Source organism: Falco rusticolus, chromosome 6 (genome assembly GCF_015220075.1).
Source record: "Falco rusticolus isolate bFalRus1 chromosome 6, bFalRus1.pri, whole genome shotgun sequence".
Lineage (NCBI taxonomy): Eukaryota > Metazoa > Chordata > Aves > Falconiformes > Falconidae > Falco > Falco rusticolus.
The window spans coordinates 42261963-42278533 of NC_051192.1; the positions used below are offsets into that span (position 1 = coordinate 42261963).

At 38.8% G+C, this 16571-nt stretch overlaps 1 protein-coding gene across 4 annotated transcripts in view; it reads right to left on the reverse strand.

Annotated features, from left to right (window-relative positions):
- The window catches only part of ZDHHC14 (zinc finger DHHC-type palmitoyltransferase 14), a 112665-nt gene extending 96179 nt beyond the window's left edge, over positions 1 to 16486 (reverse strand). For 2 of the 4 annotated variants that reach the window (XM_037391454.1, XM_037391455.1), the window contains exon 1: positions 15331 to 16483. In XM_037391454.1, the coding sequence (XP_037247351.1) occupies positions 15331 to 15581 (251 nt within the window). In that variant the 5' untranslated portion in view covers positions 15582 to 16483. Of the gene's footprint in view, positions 1 to 15330 lie in introns of all 4 variants that reach the window. The other 2 variants (XM_037391453.1, XM_037391456.1) reach the window with 2 other exon arrangements.
- Positions 16487 to 16571: the final 85 nt, after the last annotated feature.

The window sequence follows — 16571 nt, forward strand, 5'->3', positions numbered from 1 at the left end:
GCAGCATTCAGACTCACTTAATCAAGTACTCTGTACAACATATGATGTACCATGTTAAAGACACGTTATGCATTGAGCCACCTTGTTTTATACAGCAGAGCAGTAGCCCTTCCCGTGCAGGAGTATTTCTGCCACGACCTGGGCTGTCCAATTCTACTCATTCGTATTTTGTTGCCTGCAAAGAGCATCTCCAAACCTTCCTCGGTTTCTTCCAGTCACCCACATCATGAGCAGTGTGAAAGGTAACAGTGGCAAACAAGTACCACCTGAACAGCCAAATGCCTTACCTCTGTAAAAGCACGCAGCACAGCACCTCTTCTTTTCTAGTACTCTGGCTATCTACAGTGCTTCCCTCCTCAATTCATGGAGCACAGAAAAACAAAAGCAACTTTAAGAGACTTATCTGCAATGCTTGCAGAAATGAGAATAAAGCAGGGCAAGACTACACCACCACTACAAAATGAATGCAGCCCCTTGCCTTTACCTCTCCCATCCTGCATCAAGTTCAAAAGCTGTTTTGAACAGAATGAAGAGACTGGAGGAAGAAGCATCAGTCCACAGAACACAATGGTAAAGAGCAAGTACATAAAAAGTATTTGGAAAGAAGAGACATTGATTTGGGAGAGAGTATGTGGAAAAGAATAGAAATAGTGTCTGGCTGGGAATTTATTTGTTTAAAAATTACATGCAAAAAACCTATGGTAAAACAAACTGCAAGATTGCTACTTTCAAGACATTTCAAAATTAAATAAAATGCCAGCATGCCTGTAGAACTTAAATTTCATACCCTTCTGGCAGGTTCTCCTTCCCCTGTCATACCCCTTATGACAGAGCTTTTCATTTCAAGACCCCCAGCCCACCAAGAAGCCCTGGTTCAATTGAAGCTGTGGGTGTGACTGTTCTAGAAATGAACTTGGGTTCAAGCAAAGACAACTTTGGTGGTAATAATACACACAACTGGAGATTGCAGAAACTGGGAGATGTGTGGTGAATAAAGCAGTTTTACTGTTTCTTCATTTACGCTGCCTGTAGCCACAGGTGAAAGAAGCTCCACAGAGTAGAGCTTAGCTCCCAAAAACAGTTGTGCTACCAAACTCAGGAGTAGGCTGGCACTGCTCAAAACTGTCATTTCAGTGAAAGAGTACTGCCATGCCCTCAGCAAGGCATGCGAGGCATAGGCACAGGTTTCAAAGATTTTACTTGACAAAAAAGTTCTTGCCACACACGAAAGACTCAAGCTTGGGCAGATGTCAATACTTTTATGAAGACAACGCAACATCAATCTTTGTGAGACTGTCACACTTGCATACTCCTGCCTATTAACAACAAAGATTCAGAGTAACCCATTATCTCTTCAATATGTAACCTGCAAGCTTGTCTTCTGGGTCTTTTCCTCACCAACATGGCACTGGAAGTAAAAAAAACCAAAACAAACAAAAAAAACCCAAACAACTTCAACCAGAGCCACAGAGCTTCCGTCATGAAAGATAAGCACAAGAGAAATCAGGAACAGTAAGAAAAGGGAACTGGATTAAAAAACAAAAAGATTTTGAAACCTTAAAGCACTAGCGTCCTTAACAGCTCTCTTTTCTGACCTGCTCTTGAAACAAAGATAAACAATCAAATCCCAAAAGGAGTTGAATCATGAAGATGTATGCACCACGCTGTCATTCCCAGAGTTCTTAATTCTGCACTGATGAACTAGGACTGCCAATGTATCTCTGCAAGCCACTTCAATACCTCGTATCTATTCACAGCTTTTGTCATGTTTATTTTTCACTTTCAGCTGCTGAAGTGAGAGAGATGTTGGTAGGACACAACCATGCATAAGCAATTTTGAGTGCACTCCAACTCTGTTTACAGTATTGGATACAATAACTGAAAAATCCAGCACAGATATCAAAAGTTATTACTAGCTTGCCTAAAAGTACTAACTAAATATGGACACAAAACAACTGTCCCTCAAGTAACTGAAATTAATTCCCAGAAGTAAATATTACAGCAGATACTTCAGTTCCTCCTCACTCCTCATCCCCCCCATTGAACCATGCAATTATTGAACAATGTTCTGAAATTGTCAGTCTTTTCATCATCCAGAACATGAAGGCAAGCATAGCTGGCCTAGGGATGTACTCGTTACGGATGAATGGCATAACTATGCAACTCTTATCTGTAGGGATCAGCTTCAGTGACAAGTTGTATGCTCCCTAAATCTTTGACCTTCTGCAGTCAGAAAGAATACTTACAATAAAGCTCAAATTAAAAGCTTATTTCAGTGACAGTGTTATTTCATTAACAGTAAATTAACTTTGCAACAAATGTCACTTTTTTTTGTATTGAACTAAGAAGCAAAAAACTTATGTTCTCTTTTACAAATATGATTTCTTTTGTTGGAACAGCAAGGGCTAGTGCCAACAACTATTTAAAAAAAAATAAAAAAAAAAGGTTCAGAACAGAAAATAAACTGGCTTTTGCCAAGAACAGCCAATCATTGGGTAATGCTGCATCTCCAGACTATCATTTAGCAACTTTAACTGTTGGTTGAAGTTTTCTAGGATGCCATAATAGAAAGGTATGTGCATTGGGAAGGGCATGTTTACCTTTCAGTCAAGCTGGATGTCAGCCCACAACAGTTTCACTGACTGGGATCCAAGCATGGCAGTTGCTTTTCTTATATCAGACTGGTTTGATTTTCACATTCATAGCAAACTGCCTGTTTCCCAAGCTCCTCTCCAGTAAAAAAAGCAATTATTTTTTTTATCCCACCTAATCTTTATACACTTTCCTCTGAAATGTCCTTCTACCTCCAGCACACTTTTTTGGATATACTCAAGTAGTGGAAATGAGATTCTGGCTTTCAGGGACTATCATTAAAAAAACCAAAACGCACAGTGCAGCCTGATCCTGAAAGGGTCTGGGGTTCATTACATTAGAGGAAACCCCCCCATATTTTACTCTTAAGATGAACACTCATGTCAGTGATGAGAAGTCTCACAACCTCTACAGCTCAAGGTAAAGAGAAGAGAGCCTTCTGAGCTTAGTGTCTTGTAAAAGACTATTCTTCCAAGGTCTTATACTGAATTAGATTAATCTCTGACAGATTTCAGTCCACAACTTCTTCCCCATCTTCTGCTCTATAGACATTTCCTTCTGCTTTGATTAGCTTTAGGTGTCTTATTAACAAAATAATTTTAAAAGCCAATTCTTTTATGGCACTGTGAATAGAGACATCCATTCCAACTGACTCTTGCATGCAGGCTGTTCAGTTAACTGCTTTATGATTCTTTCTTCACCCTCCTGAGTTGAAACTTTCAACATTTACAATACCAAACACACCAATAAACAAAACAACCACTCGAATAGGCAGCTAAATGGGACTGTGAAGAAACAGGCAATTTCCCTGCATTGTTTGCTATATCAGCTGAAGCATGGCAGAAATGGCAAGGATTAAGAATACTCCTTTCCTGGTTCAGGTTAGCATATTTGGGCTAACTTAGCTGGTTTTATACAAACTAAGGTGAAGAAGCATTCATGCAGCTTTTCTATTGGCTCTGCTATCAAATGCAATACAATACAGTAGCTCTGCAATCTGGATATGGGGAACACAGTCTACACAGGCAAGGATGCAGGAAGAAGAACTGCTTCAGTCACTTCCCCCGTGTTGTGTTACAGAATTGGGTATAGTGTGGGTTTTAAAAAACAAATTTAAAAAACAAAACAAAACAGAACTTTTACAGAAAAAACTAAGACATCATCAACTAAGGAGCACTTCATGTGTTATTTGAAAGATGCTGCAGTTCGTGTTCTGTAAACTACAATCCAGTTACTTCAGAAATAAATTATGGTTAAGAAGTCACAACTCTGTAGGTTCTTATTAAGCAACTAAATAGGTAAGCCTAAAGTTGTTCTGTTTGCACCCTCACAGATGCCAAACAACAAACCAAGACTACGTGACAAGTGTTACCAAGTTGGGATGCAATTTCAAATCACAACTAAGATGATCTGACAATGCCCTCCCTCTCGCTTCCTCTCTTGTGCTTGTAATAACATTTTTCTGAATTTTCAGGGATTCAGCTCAGGGTTTTAAAGCAGCAGAAAGCTTTTCTTTGTGTGGGCAGAAGCAAAGGATAAGCTTTCTGCAGGAAGGGAACTCCCTGAAGTGGTTCACTACTGGGTGGGGGAAAACAGCAGAGCCAGACAAAAAGAAGTAACATTGGAGACCTGGGAGAAGGGAAGAGGTGGGTCCATCCTTTTCAGCAGCCTACCACCACCAGATCTCTTGCTGCAACAGAGCTTGCTAAACAGAAAGGAAACTGGGATGCTGAAGTTTTGAATTCATGAGCAGTAATAATCCAGCCCCTGTTCCCTCAGAAAAAGCAGGCAGATCTACAGACATGAGGTCCACTCAAAAATAGTTCTTTGAATATGTGTTACGGGGAAATGCCCCTTTGACTTCCACCAGCCTCAGAGAAACTTAGCAATGACAGCTACTATAGGACAGAGATTCACATATATTTGGTTCAAATAGAATACACTGTTTCATTTAAGCTTTCTCCTATTATCCTTTTCTTTCCAGTTTGTAATCCAGAACCAGACACCTGCCTTACTGGAATTTACAATTATTTTTTTTTTTTAAGCAAATGCATATTTAAAGGGAGTTTGGATTACTCTGACAGGTCTAGGGTGTTTTCCCTTCCCCAAAGACAAGTCCAGCTTTAGCAGCTTTTCAGACAAACCATTTCATCCATGTCTAGGAGTCCAGAAGCCAGAACGTGCCATCCGTTAAGGTCCAAGAGTCGATCTGAAGCTTGTCTTGTCAAGTAGCAGGCTCAAGGAAGAAGCTGAACCTGCAGAGCCCAAACAACTTTTTTGACCTGGCTCAAGCACTGGGAGACAGACCCCATGATTTTACATATCTGCACAGTGATACAGGCAAATATAATGTAGATCACAGAAAAAAAATAATACTCTCATCCTTATGACTATGGAAAGGGGAAAACTAAGTCTTTCAATTTCACCTTTACTGCCTTCCCATCCCTTCTACAGCAACAGTGTTCTATTAAAAGGGAACAAGTGGCTAGGAAGATTAGATGGAAGAAAAGTTCCCTAAATTTAAGTGAGACACGGACAAACTGATAAACACATCACACTGCTGGAACAACTGTATACAGAGACATTCTTCTGGATGAAATTGATTTTATTTAAACTTAATGATGTTGTTTACATGATAAGAAAATACTAACTATATTTCAGCAAAAGCCAGGTGGATAGTAGATGACAAAGCTTGGTGAGGAACAGCAGATCAGCAAAAGAAAGCAGGAAAAGAAACTCCCAAGAAATGTTGGAAAATGCACTTTGAACTGAGAAAGCCATATTCAAAGGTGAGAAAACACAAGAGGGGACAATGAACAGCTACGAATATTTCACTTGAAAATGTTTACATTTTGTTGGACTGAGACTTTAGGTTCAGATCCTAAGACTACATAAGACTGAAGTTCTTATGAAATACACATGTAATAAAAGGGACATTAAAACAAGATCAAAGTTATCTCGCTAGATCTATCTTTTGCTGTCTTAAGGGAAGAAGTTCTCAGATTTTCACAGAGTTGCTGAGGTGGGCTAGGACCTCTGGAGGTCAGCAAGTCCAACCCCCCTGCCCCAGAGTCAACTAGAGGAAACTCCTCAGGTCTGCATCTGGTTGATTTTCAGTATGTCCATAGCCTCTCTGGGCAACCTGGGCCACTGTTCAATCATCCTCACAGCAAAAAAAACCCCAAACCAAACAGGCAGACACCAAAAAAAACCAACCCCAAAAACCCTTTTTCTTACGTTTAAATGGTATTTCATTTCATGCCCATTGTGTCTTGTCCTGTCATTGGGCACTGCTGAGAAGAGTCCAAGGCTCAATTTTTATATTTTTTTTTCCACTCCCACCCTCCAGTCTGGTACTTATTTTAATAAGATGCCCCCCAAGCCTTCCTTTCTCCAGGCTAATTCACTGAGGCAAATCAGAAGCGACTGTTCTTTACACAGTGTACTCCAATCTTTTATATCACACCATGCAACACGTTTCATGTACCAGTCTACTCAGGCTAATGACAAAGTTTACTTGGCTGTTTCCACACTCAATGCCTGTCCAGCCCTGGAAAGAGTTCAAATCATGTATCTTCAAAGTTGTATTTTTTCACTATATAGAAGCACTATGACCTTCAGCTTTCAAAAAACCACATTCACAAGAAGCAAGTTTATTACAGAGTTGCAAAACTGATGAGAGAAGTCACCGCTATCTAGCTTTTACTTTTCTTCTTAGTGCTTTTAACTGCTTTACATAGTTCTCAATTAAAAAGAATTACAACACTTCCACATTCTAATTCAACACTAGAAAGCCTTTTTTGCCAATAAAACAGTATTTACTACGGAACATGCATAGACAGTTGTGTCATAAAAACCTATACCATGAGAACAGGCATGACAGCAAAATTTAAGTACAAGTTGGTCCGACACTTGCTTCTCTACCCTGAAACACAGCATTCATAACCAGTAGGATATCTGACAAGTGTATTGCACACAAGACCAGGACTGCAATTTCCTGATATTCAGACAGCTCAAAAAAGACAATGTTGTTTAATCTACATTCTTAACTTCTAGTAATATACTGAATGTTTATGCCAAAATAGTAACAAATTCTAATGTATCTGTTCCTTGCTTTTAAGAACTAGTACATATTGATCACACGTATAAGAAAAGTATGCTAAACCCCAGAAATTTATTTCATACATTCACTCAATGCAGGCAATGTAACTGTTTTCTTGTACTTAAACTATAACATGAAATTAACAAGATACAGATTTTACGTATGTCTTCATTTCTGAGTTCAGGTTCCCAAGTTTTCAACTTAGTTTCAGTATTCTATTTAATCTCTTTTTTGTACTTTTTTTTTTAAATAAGAGTAAAATTTGAAAAAGAAACTGAACTGACTGCACATTCACCACAATAAATGCACACTGCCAGTATTTATTGCAGTAAGCAACTTAAGAGAACAGCAGGAGTGGAAAAACATAAAACAAAACCAGCTGTGATCTCATTAGCCAGGCTCATTATGTAAGACCTCATTAGCCACTATCCCACAATAACGTGAATAAACCCTTATGAAAAAGAAGCGATCAGGAATACAGAAGCTAAATAATCATATAGCGCTGTCAAATTAGCAGTTGAAGTTCTGAAATGCAACTGGGTAAGAGCTCCACTAATGCACACTGCAGAAAGCCCATGGTCAGGTATTGCAAATACAAAGCCCCCTTCATCTAGTAACTGCTGTACCAACAGGCATTCGAATATGAACATGTACAGAAGGCTAAGGGACAGGGGGGGTGTTAGATAAAACTGAAACTCCAGAACACTTGAGCCTCCTTCCCCAAGTACATTTTACACTTCTGTAATGTGAGAAACATGAACAGAATCTTATCTTTGGCTATTACAGATAGGCTTAATCTTGATTTTAGTCCGCTTTGTTAGTTTGTAAAAAGCTTACCCACTTTAAAGTGTTTGTATTGAGTTCTGAAAAAAATAGGCTGTAATTATATGAAGTTTAATAAACTTTGGTAGTCCCAGCTAACTTTGGGGGATTTGTCCCCTTCCTCATCAGCTTTGCCAAATGAATGAGCTGCATTGATATGTACAAGCCTTTACTGGCAGCCTGGAACTTAAGTGATTATCAGCTACTACAGTCTCTTGGAAGGATCATCAATCAGGATAACAAAAACATTCTAGATAAAGTTACATAGTTTTAAGCGATTTTTCAAAATATGGCAGTATTTTAAGCCAGTGGGGTTTTGACTGAACTATTTTGAAACAATCATGCAGCTTAGAAAGTCAAAAATATTCTCAGCTTTCTCCTCTTCTGCAGTCATCTTCACTTTCTCATTAATTAGTTGATGTTTGAATGTTACAAATAACAGTTTAATGCTACACTAGAATGGCGACCTAGAAGGTATAACTTAGTTGTTAAAAGATAATTTATATATTTAATGTCCAGTTCAAGTTTCAGCATTTCAGTTTCTACTGAATCTACAAATATGCCCAGGTATTTTTAATAATATATTTTTCCAGCCCCCAAAAAATAAAAGAATGAACAGAACAGTTTGGTTCAAGTTCTGCACAGACTAATTCTCTTTCCATTCTAAAGAAAGGTAATTTCTCAGCCATCCAGTTCCACTGATATACTTAGTTTCATATGAAACGCCATTTACAAGATAATAATGCAACACAGCTATGACAGAAAATAAATCAGGTAGGAACAAAAGTATTTTTGGTATCATTACTCCAAATTCAAACATGAGTAAGAATACTTTACATGAACCTAAACACATAACATGATTCCTGAGAAACTGATTTGAGAAAACATCTGGAAAAAAAGTCTTTCCTTCAAACAAGGTATGAAAATTTCTGCAGGGTTGATGTGAGAAGAGTCCCAGAGATGGTCACCTGACAACGTCAATCTTCCAGGAACAACGAATAGAAATTACTTTTTCAATAGTTTAAGTCTATTTGGTACGACTCTCCCTACATTAGTCTCCAGAAGACACATTTTGTATATCTTTGGTACACAGCCATTAAGGGGCAACAGTACCTACTCAGGGAAGCAGAAAACAAAATTGGCATACTATACAGATTATATCAACAATACAAACCTCAAACTTTGAGGGATAAATTAAAATAGATTTTACCAAGCATCTGTCACAAAATTACACATCTAACCTCACATTCTGGAGGCTGAAGATGTACAGAAGTTTTATCCATCAGCATTTGTAAATATTTGAAGACATTTATATAGCTAAGTATAACCAAACTTTTGAAATTACCTTTTTTCCCATTCTGGAAGGAATATCAAATATCCCAGGTGAGAATTTACACCTATCTACAACAATCAGGCTGAGCTATGATGAGTGTAGAAAACACCACCACAGCGGGCTATGATGGAATTTCCCCTCTTTCTCCAAGGGGTCACGGTAACATCAGGCAAAAAATCACAAACATTCACATTTTACTCTGAAGATGCATATGTCGATGGTCCAATGCTATACAGTGATTTCCTCGAGGTCCTAAGAGAACACGGTATCTGAGACGCCAACATCACTTCTTACACCATTATACCCACTATTTTCATTGCCCTCCACCTCCAAAAAGGTGGAAATGTAAGTAGAACTATAGGTGAGAAAGAAGTAAATTAAAAAACCAAAAATTGTGTTCAAAACTTGTCTTCTCCATGAAACAGCAGATAAAGGCCATCAACTAACCTGAATACAAAAAACCCGCAAACAACAAAAAAATCCCCAAACCCAAAATAAAACAAAAACCCCCACCCTTGGAGAAAAAAGCTATTTAACACTTCTTTTGGAAAAGGAGTTAGTGTTACAAAACCATAAAAAGCCTCTGCAGTTTCAGGGGAACTGAAGGAGGTAAGACTTCCAAAAAACAAGAGGCTATCCTTCCGTTATCCTCATAGAATTTTACCCTGAAAAATGAAAAATTTGAATCATTATCCATCTATATCATTACGTTTACATAATTATTTTTATCATTATTCATAAATAGACCTAGCCTTGAAAAGCAGAAGTGCATGACCTAATATCAAATGCTATTAGTATGTTGCTGGGCAAAAGGATTTTGATTTATAACGTATAATTCATTCAAAGCAGATTTTAAAGTTTAAACTGATGTACCTGCTCAGTGAAGTGCTACTTTAAGTTAGGGTAGTACAAAACTATTCCCTTTTGGCCAGGGAGAAACCAGCAGACATACTTGCACAGATCACTGGGAAACTTAGATGAGAGGAATTAAGTAAACTTTTTTGTGACCAAGGAAAGTCCCTTGTCAAGGGAAAAAGTATTAGATATACTTTGTACCTGAAAGACATTAGATTCTGACAGTTAGTATTTTCAAAGTAATTTAGTGTAAAGAATAAATAACATCTGGTTGGAATGCACACCATCCCTTAGGAGTCTGCTGTATCATTTTGTATATCTATATAAATTCAGTACAAAAAGTAAACCCTGAAGATTAGGCTTACTGTATTCCATGTCTTTTTCACTAAGTTATCAGAGATGCATAATATGGCAAAATGAGAAACAGAAACATTGCTCTGGTTTAATTTTAATGACTTTTTTTTTAAAACAAAGAAAACTGGGGTGGGGTGGGGAACCACCTACTCATCACTGCGTTCACCTATGCCACTATGCACTATTAGACAGCTACCGCCTTCCATGTAGAAAAGGATGCAGTTCTGTTGTTGAACAATCATTTTAGCTTATACACCATGATTTTTGCTTTAAAATCCATTTTGCAGTTTTCAGCAGGAAGTGCCATACACGATTGTAGCAGACTTTAACAGCCGAAGTCAGGTTGGTAGCACTTCCTACTAAGGAAGTCATAGTTTAAGAACATGGTCATCAAAAGACACAAGTAACCTACTCATCTTAGGAGCCGAAGAAGAAAGATAAAAGAGGTTATTAGAAGAACATTTCACCTTCTTGGAATACAACTTCACACTAAAAATCCACCTCTTGCAAGAGCAGAACACATTTGCCATAAGATGAAGGTGATTATTGATAACACAGTGAAAATGCTCAGCTTACCGACATCAGTGTTTACACATAGAGGTTTGTCACACTGAGCAGCAAGTTACACCACTTTGCCATAGCGCACATGCTATAGAAGTTCAATATTGAACAATCTACACCGCATCAGAAAATGTGACTCATGAATGTCCTCCAGTCACACTCATTTTAGAAGTGGGAGGCACGGAGCAGGTTGCCAGCAGCTGCAAGAGCAGATAGAAAGCAATGATTTGTACACACATATGCACATAAACAGTCTCAGTTTAAATACTTTTTCCAGCATCCATCCATCTTTTGAAAGGCATGCAGTTACAGAAATACCCACAAAAATAAAATGTTAATTAGCTCAAAAAAACCTTTAAAAATCTCCAGTTTGTTGAATCAGTGCAAGTGTCAAACGGTATCAGAAGTGATAGGGCTCTGACTCACGTTTACAGAGAAAAAAGCTGCACTGCTTCAGCCCTTCCGGCATCCTACCATCTGCTCCAGCCTTCCTCCAGAGCCACTCACCCTGCAACTGAGTTGACAGAAGAAAACATGACTGTGCCTGAGTCAACTCAGTTCAGTCGGCATCTTCACTTAAACCTACCTTTTATAGGAAGTTTAATTTGCCTGCCTGAACTACAGCAGCTCAGGTGCAGACACGTTCCCTCCTGCTACCTGCACAGTGAGGTCCAGAAGAAAGGGAGCTGGCACACAGGGGCAGAGTTAACTCACAGTATCAAAGCTGCCAAGCTCATCTACCAGTGCTCTGGAACTTGTGAAGATTGTGCATCCATACAAGCTTTGCTACTGAACAACAACATGCCTGTTTTACATATCCTACTCTGATACATATGTCATTCAGCCTCCATTTTGCTTTCCTGTAACCTACAGGAACAATACCTCAGATAACCATAAGGCACAAAGGGTTCTTTTCTCTCTTGAGTATGTAAACGTAGCTAAATAAAACCGGTAAGTATGAAGTGCCTTAGGTTTTTTATTGCACCAATAAAGGACTTCACATATGTGTAAATTCAGTGGTTGAACTGACGAGGTGCAGCAGTGAGATCTGCCCTTCAGTTACAGATGCTATCTTTGCTCTGGGGAAAGAAATTTGTTTTCCAAGTTTTTTATGCAGCTACTTTTACATGAGTACTGAATAGTTTAAAAAAAATGGGTATGCCTGTGTAACAGGGCAAGGCAAAGGAAAAAAAGTGCAACACAAAGCCAAATTTCCAAGAAAAGACGAAAACCAGCTAAATATCATGAGGTTAGAGTTAGGAAATATATTTCCAAGATAAAATAACACACCCAGATTTTAAAGACAAATTAAGTAATTTATGGTGCCTCATCTTGAGCATTTTAAAACAGGCATAATTTTTAAGAATACCTCAAGTACAGCATCCCTCTTGAGGCCCAAAAGGGCTCACAATAATTCATGTTACATTTAATAGACAAGTTACAGAAATAAAACTACTTGCTATTTGCATTCTCTTCCTTTGGAGGATGAGGGAGGCAGGAATTATAAATATTTTACCTGCTTGAAAGCACATGGTTTGTTGTTTTTCTTTTAAGCAAATTCTGGCTTACCTCTTTGAAAATAGAAAACAACACTGAAATGATAAAAAGAAGTGGTGATGCACTTGGTATATGAGAGATAAAAGTCAACAGGGAGAAAGTAATAAAACTAGCTGAAAATAAGAGCTGGAAAAAGTAGGTAGGAAAACACACAGAAGCACAAATATGAAGAAACAAAGATTACAAAGGCATGGTTAAATGTCAAAAGCTATAGAGGTCAAGATGTATAAAATATGTTTGCTTTTGGAGTGCTAGGACTTGTTGATTCAGAGAAATTTATTTCTCCCGTGCAGAGGATTCCAAAGCACATGAGATACAGCTTTGGATGAATGGGTGTCAAGAGTAAAATAGAAGGGGGAGGCAGGGGTATCACACTGGAGGAACAAATGAAGCCAAAAGGATAAAGGACAAGTGTTTATGTGAGCACGATGCTTTTCCAGGAATTAGCTGTCAAATTAATCTCCTTCCTACTCCCTCTCTTCACTGTCTGCAAGCAGGGAATGACTTGGAACATGAGTACCTATTTTCCAGTTTCCAAAACCAAAGGGAATAAAATAATTCATTTTGATTGTAGCAAAAAGACCAAACAATTCCAAGGACAAAAACGCTATTGTCCTCTTCAAAGACAGTTTGACCTTACAGTTCAGAAACATAAGGCACATGTCCATTTAAAAATCACTTTGCTCCACTTGTAGACATAGGACTTAAACACAGTTCTGTCATATTCTGTAAACAGCTGGTTAATGAGGAGCATCATAACCAAACCAGTCAAATAATGGAAGTGACACTAACAACTGAAGATGCTATTAACTGATCAATAAATAGTAACTTCAGACTACTAGGAAGAGCTGCAATCAGGAACCACTTCAAAGTAACACTGTTTAATCAAAGAGACTAACCTCTCTTAGTAACATTAACAACCTTCTGCAGTTACAGCATCATAAACATGCTGAATACCATTCTCATAGTCTTAAGGTTTGTTTTTTTAATTAGCCTTCAGAGGGTAAGTAATAATTTTCCAGTGCAAGTGCTTTTTAAAGACCAAAATCTACCTTATTATTATAAAAATGAAATATGATTGCCACCCTCTACTTTGATTTTCCTTAAAAGGAGAATGCAAGTGATACAAGAATGACTCAAGACCAGTAGACACACAGAGAATTTATATAGTTATATAAAGCCCAAGATTTTTCCCTGCTTCAAGACTGCCAATTAGAATAAGCACCAATTATATACCAAAATGTTGTAGCTTGACTAAAAATGTTGTCCATCACATACGGTTACACTGCAAATAAGCTCAAAGACACAACAGAAGTTAATAGTGTTCAGCTATGGTAGAGCACATAACCCACAGTAGTAATGAAATCATAAAGTGATGAACAACTAGCAGCTCATCGTGCTTTAGCAGTTCTGAATCATGCAGCTGCAGAGAATATTTATCTCTGAAGGATCAAAGGATTCAAACATATAACCAAACTGTAAATGATGGCTTAATAAATAAGTTGTACAGTTATGATTATAAAACATTACAGTTTTGATCCTACACTTCCTGCAAATACCAGAATGTAAGTCCAGCACTTGCCTTCAGAGGTGATGAGACCGCATGCAGATACAAGTGTCAGCCCACACAGAAATGCTTTCCAAAACTAGGCCTAATCACGGCAAACAGAATAGAGTAGCACCCAGTCCTGATGCAATACTATCAGGTTACACCTTTAATACCTCTTTAAAACCAGGAAAGTAAACACACTTGCAATACATGGATACCATCATTGACTGTGTTATTTCAAGTACTCAAAGGATGTTCAAGCAGCTTCATAGTGTCTGCAGAAGATACATGGTTAATAAATCCCTCTAAAGTGATCTGGAGCCCACTAAAGACAATTAATCTGCTGGTCTCCCTGGGTACCTGCTGAGCATTTTTTCCTTCTTTACTACTACCAGTATGTTAAGATGGTCTGCATTTAACTAGTACAATTTAGGGTTTGTTAGTGTCACCATCTTCTTCCTTGAAGACACCAAGCAATGAATGACCTTTGTTGTTCAACTGTATCGCTTAGCAAAGCGAACAGAATTTCTGGAGGCAGCACTGAAGCTTACTTATAAATAATAGTTCCTATTCACAAAATTGTAAGAGCTGTATAAATAACTTAAAGATTTTTTTCCTGCCACAAACCACAAATCAAGCTACAATAGTTTAAAACAGGTAAAGTTGCATTAACTCCTTAAAAAGAATTATTCCTATAGGAAGTGTTTTAGCAGTGTGAGCACCTTTGTACTCTGCTTTAAAAAAAAAAAAAGTAAATAGAAGTTAAACTGTATCGTTCACATGAAGTGACTAATTCTTTCTCGGTGTGCATAGTTAATTTAACCACTCCAACATACATGCAAATATCAGTATATTTGATTTGCTGTCACTGTATGTTCACTTCATATAGATGTAAAGCAGTCCTGAAGATTCAGGCCAAGAGAATAATAGCCCTAGGAGGACACCAGAAGCTTGCTTAGAAAAAATCCAAACATCCAAAACAAACACAGCTTAAACTAAGACCAAACTCACATACAAGTTATCATCACAAAGTAATGCTGTTACCTAGTGGTGGAAAGCTAGGTACATGCAAAATTGTACAGCTTTTTTTTCTTTCTCTCTTAACTTGGAATTCTCATCTACAAGCTATTAAATGACTTCAAGAGAAAAAAAAAAAGCCAGCCTAATTCATAATCATAAACTAATGACAGATACTGCTTTTCTTCCATTTGGTTCTGCGACAAAGGGTCAGTATTTTTGCACCTGCCGGTTTTGATTCTCAGCAGAGTAACTGACAGACAAGAAGCTACATCATTTCCTGACCATCCCAAACCTGCTATTTCACACTCCTCTTTCAACATCAGCAAGAGCTGGAAACCTGCAGTATAAAAGCACTACAACCTTAATCTTCAAGTATCAGTTTTCCACAAAGTACAATAACCATAACAGGATTGAGTGTCCCTCAGCATCTTATCCGATCACATTTTCAATCATATAAACCGACATTAGCTGAATTCAGTCAGCATTCTCCATCACATTTGGATAACCATGTTTAGTTTGCTTTCAGACAGAAAATAAGTAACTAGAGAAAGTGAAGGAAAATATGAAGAGTTTAACGTCACTTACTCAAACGCAAAGAAGAGTCCACTGGTGACCAAGATGAGAACAAGCGTCAGGTAGAAGACTCCAGTCTGTCGAGCCATCATGATCCTCCCATTGCAGAAGAATTTGTTTCTTCCAGGAAAAACCTCCCATTTTCTCTTGGGAGCTGATTTCTTTTTCTTATGGGGAGACTCCATGGGAGACGAAGAGCTGTGTGTGCTGATCTGACTGTATTCACAGTCTTTCATGGGCCCACTACCACCTCCAGGAGTCATCAAGAGAGAGTAAAATGTGGGGAGAACCCCACCAAAAATGTATACAGGAGAGAGAGAGATACGTGCAAATATTCTTCTGACCAAGATAACCCTCTCCACCAGCCCCAGTTAATTAAAAAAAAAGCAAATAAAAAGATGAAAAGTCTGCTACCAGACAAGCAATAGGTGTATCATGCAAACACCAGTTAACTCTTCGGAAACCAAAGCTGTCACATCAGAAATGCTTCAGAGGGATCCTTCCTTCCTCCACCAGTTACAAAACAACCATGTAGGTAAATCCTTTTTAAAACAACATATCACAAAACAAGAAAAAAAAAGTAATTATAAAGCAATTAGGCTGTCCAAAAAAGATTAGTCTTTTTTGTCAAGTTTATTTTCAAATGGGAGGATTTTTTTTTTCCTTCCCACACACACCCTGAGAGATCTCTCCGAGGGTCAGGAGGTTGGTCAAGGCAAGGTTTAGCAATCGAGTCTATCATTCATAGAGATTTGTTATAATCCTCCTTTGCGCAGCAGATTTCACTGCTAAAAATGACCATAAAAATGACCTAAGACGTCCCCTCAAGAGACACGCGTAACAAAACGTTAAGGGGGAGAAAAAAAAGAAAAGAAAAAAAAGGCAAGAAAAAAAAAAGCAAGAAACCAGGCTGCAACTCCAGCTTCCGAGAAACACTTCGAGCTCTCTTCTTCCTGAAGCCGCAGTTCAGCGGGAAGCGGCCGCCGCCGCGCGCAGACCCGGGGCGCAGGGCTCCCCGCCGACCCCTGTCCCCCGTCACGACTCCACCGAAGAGGCTTCCCCCGAGGCAGCGCGGGGCAGGGCCGATCGCCGACAGACACCAGCGCTGCGGGAGCAGGTCCTCATCCTCCCTCCCGCCGAACCGCTCCCCCGCCTCACGCCCCGGGCGGCGCCGCCGCCGCGCTTAACCCCCGCCTCCCCCTACACAACAGGTCCCCGCCGGCGCCTCATGCTCCCCAGCCCCGCGGGGAGGG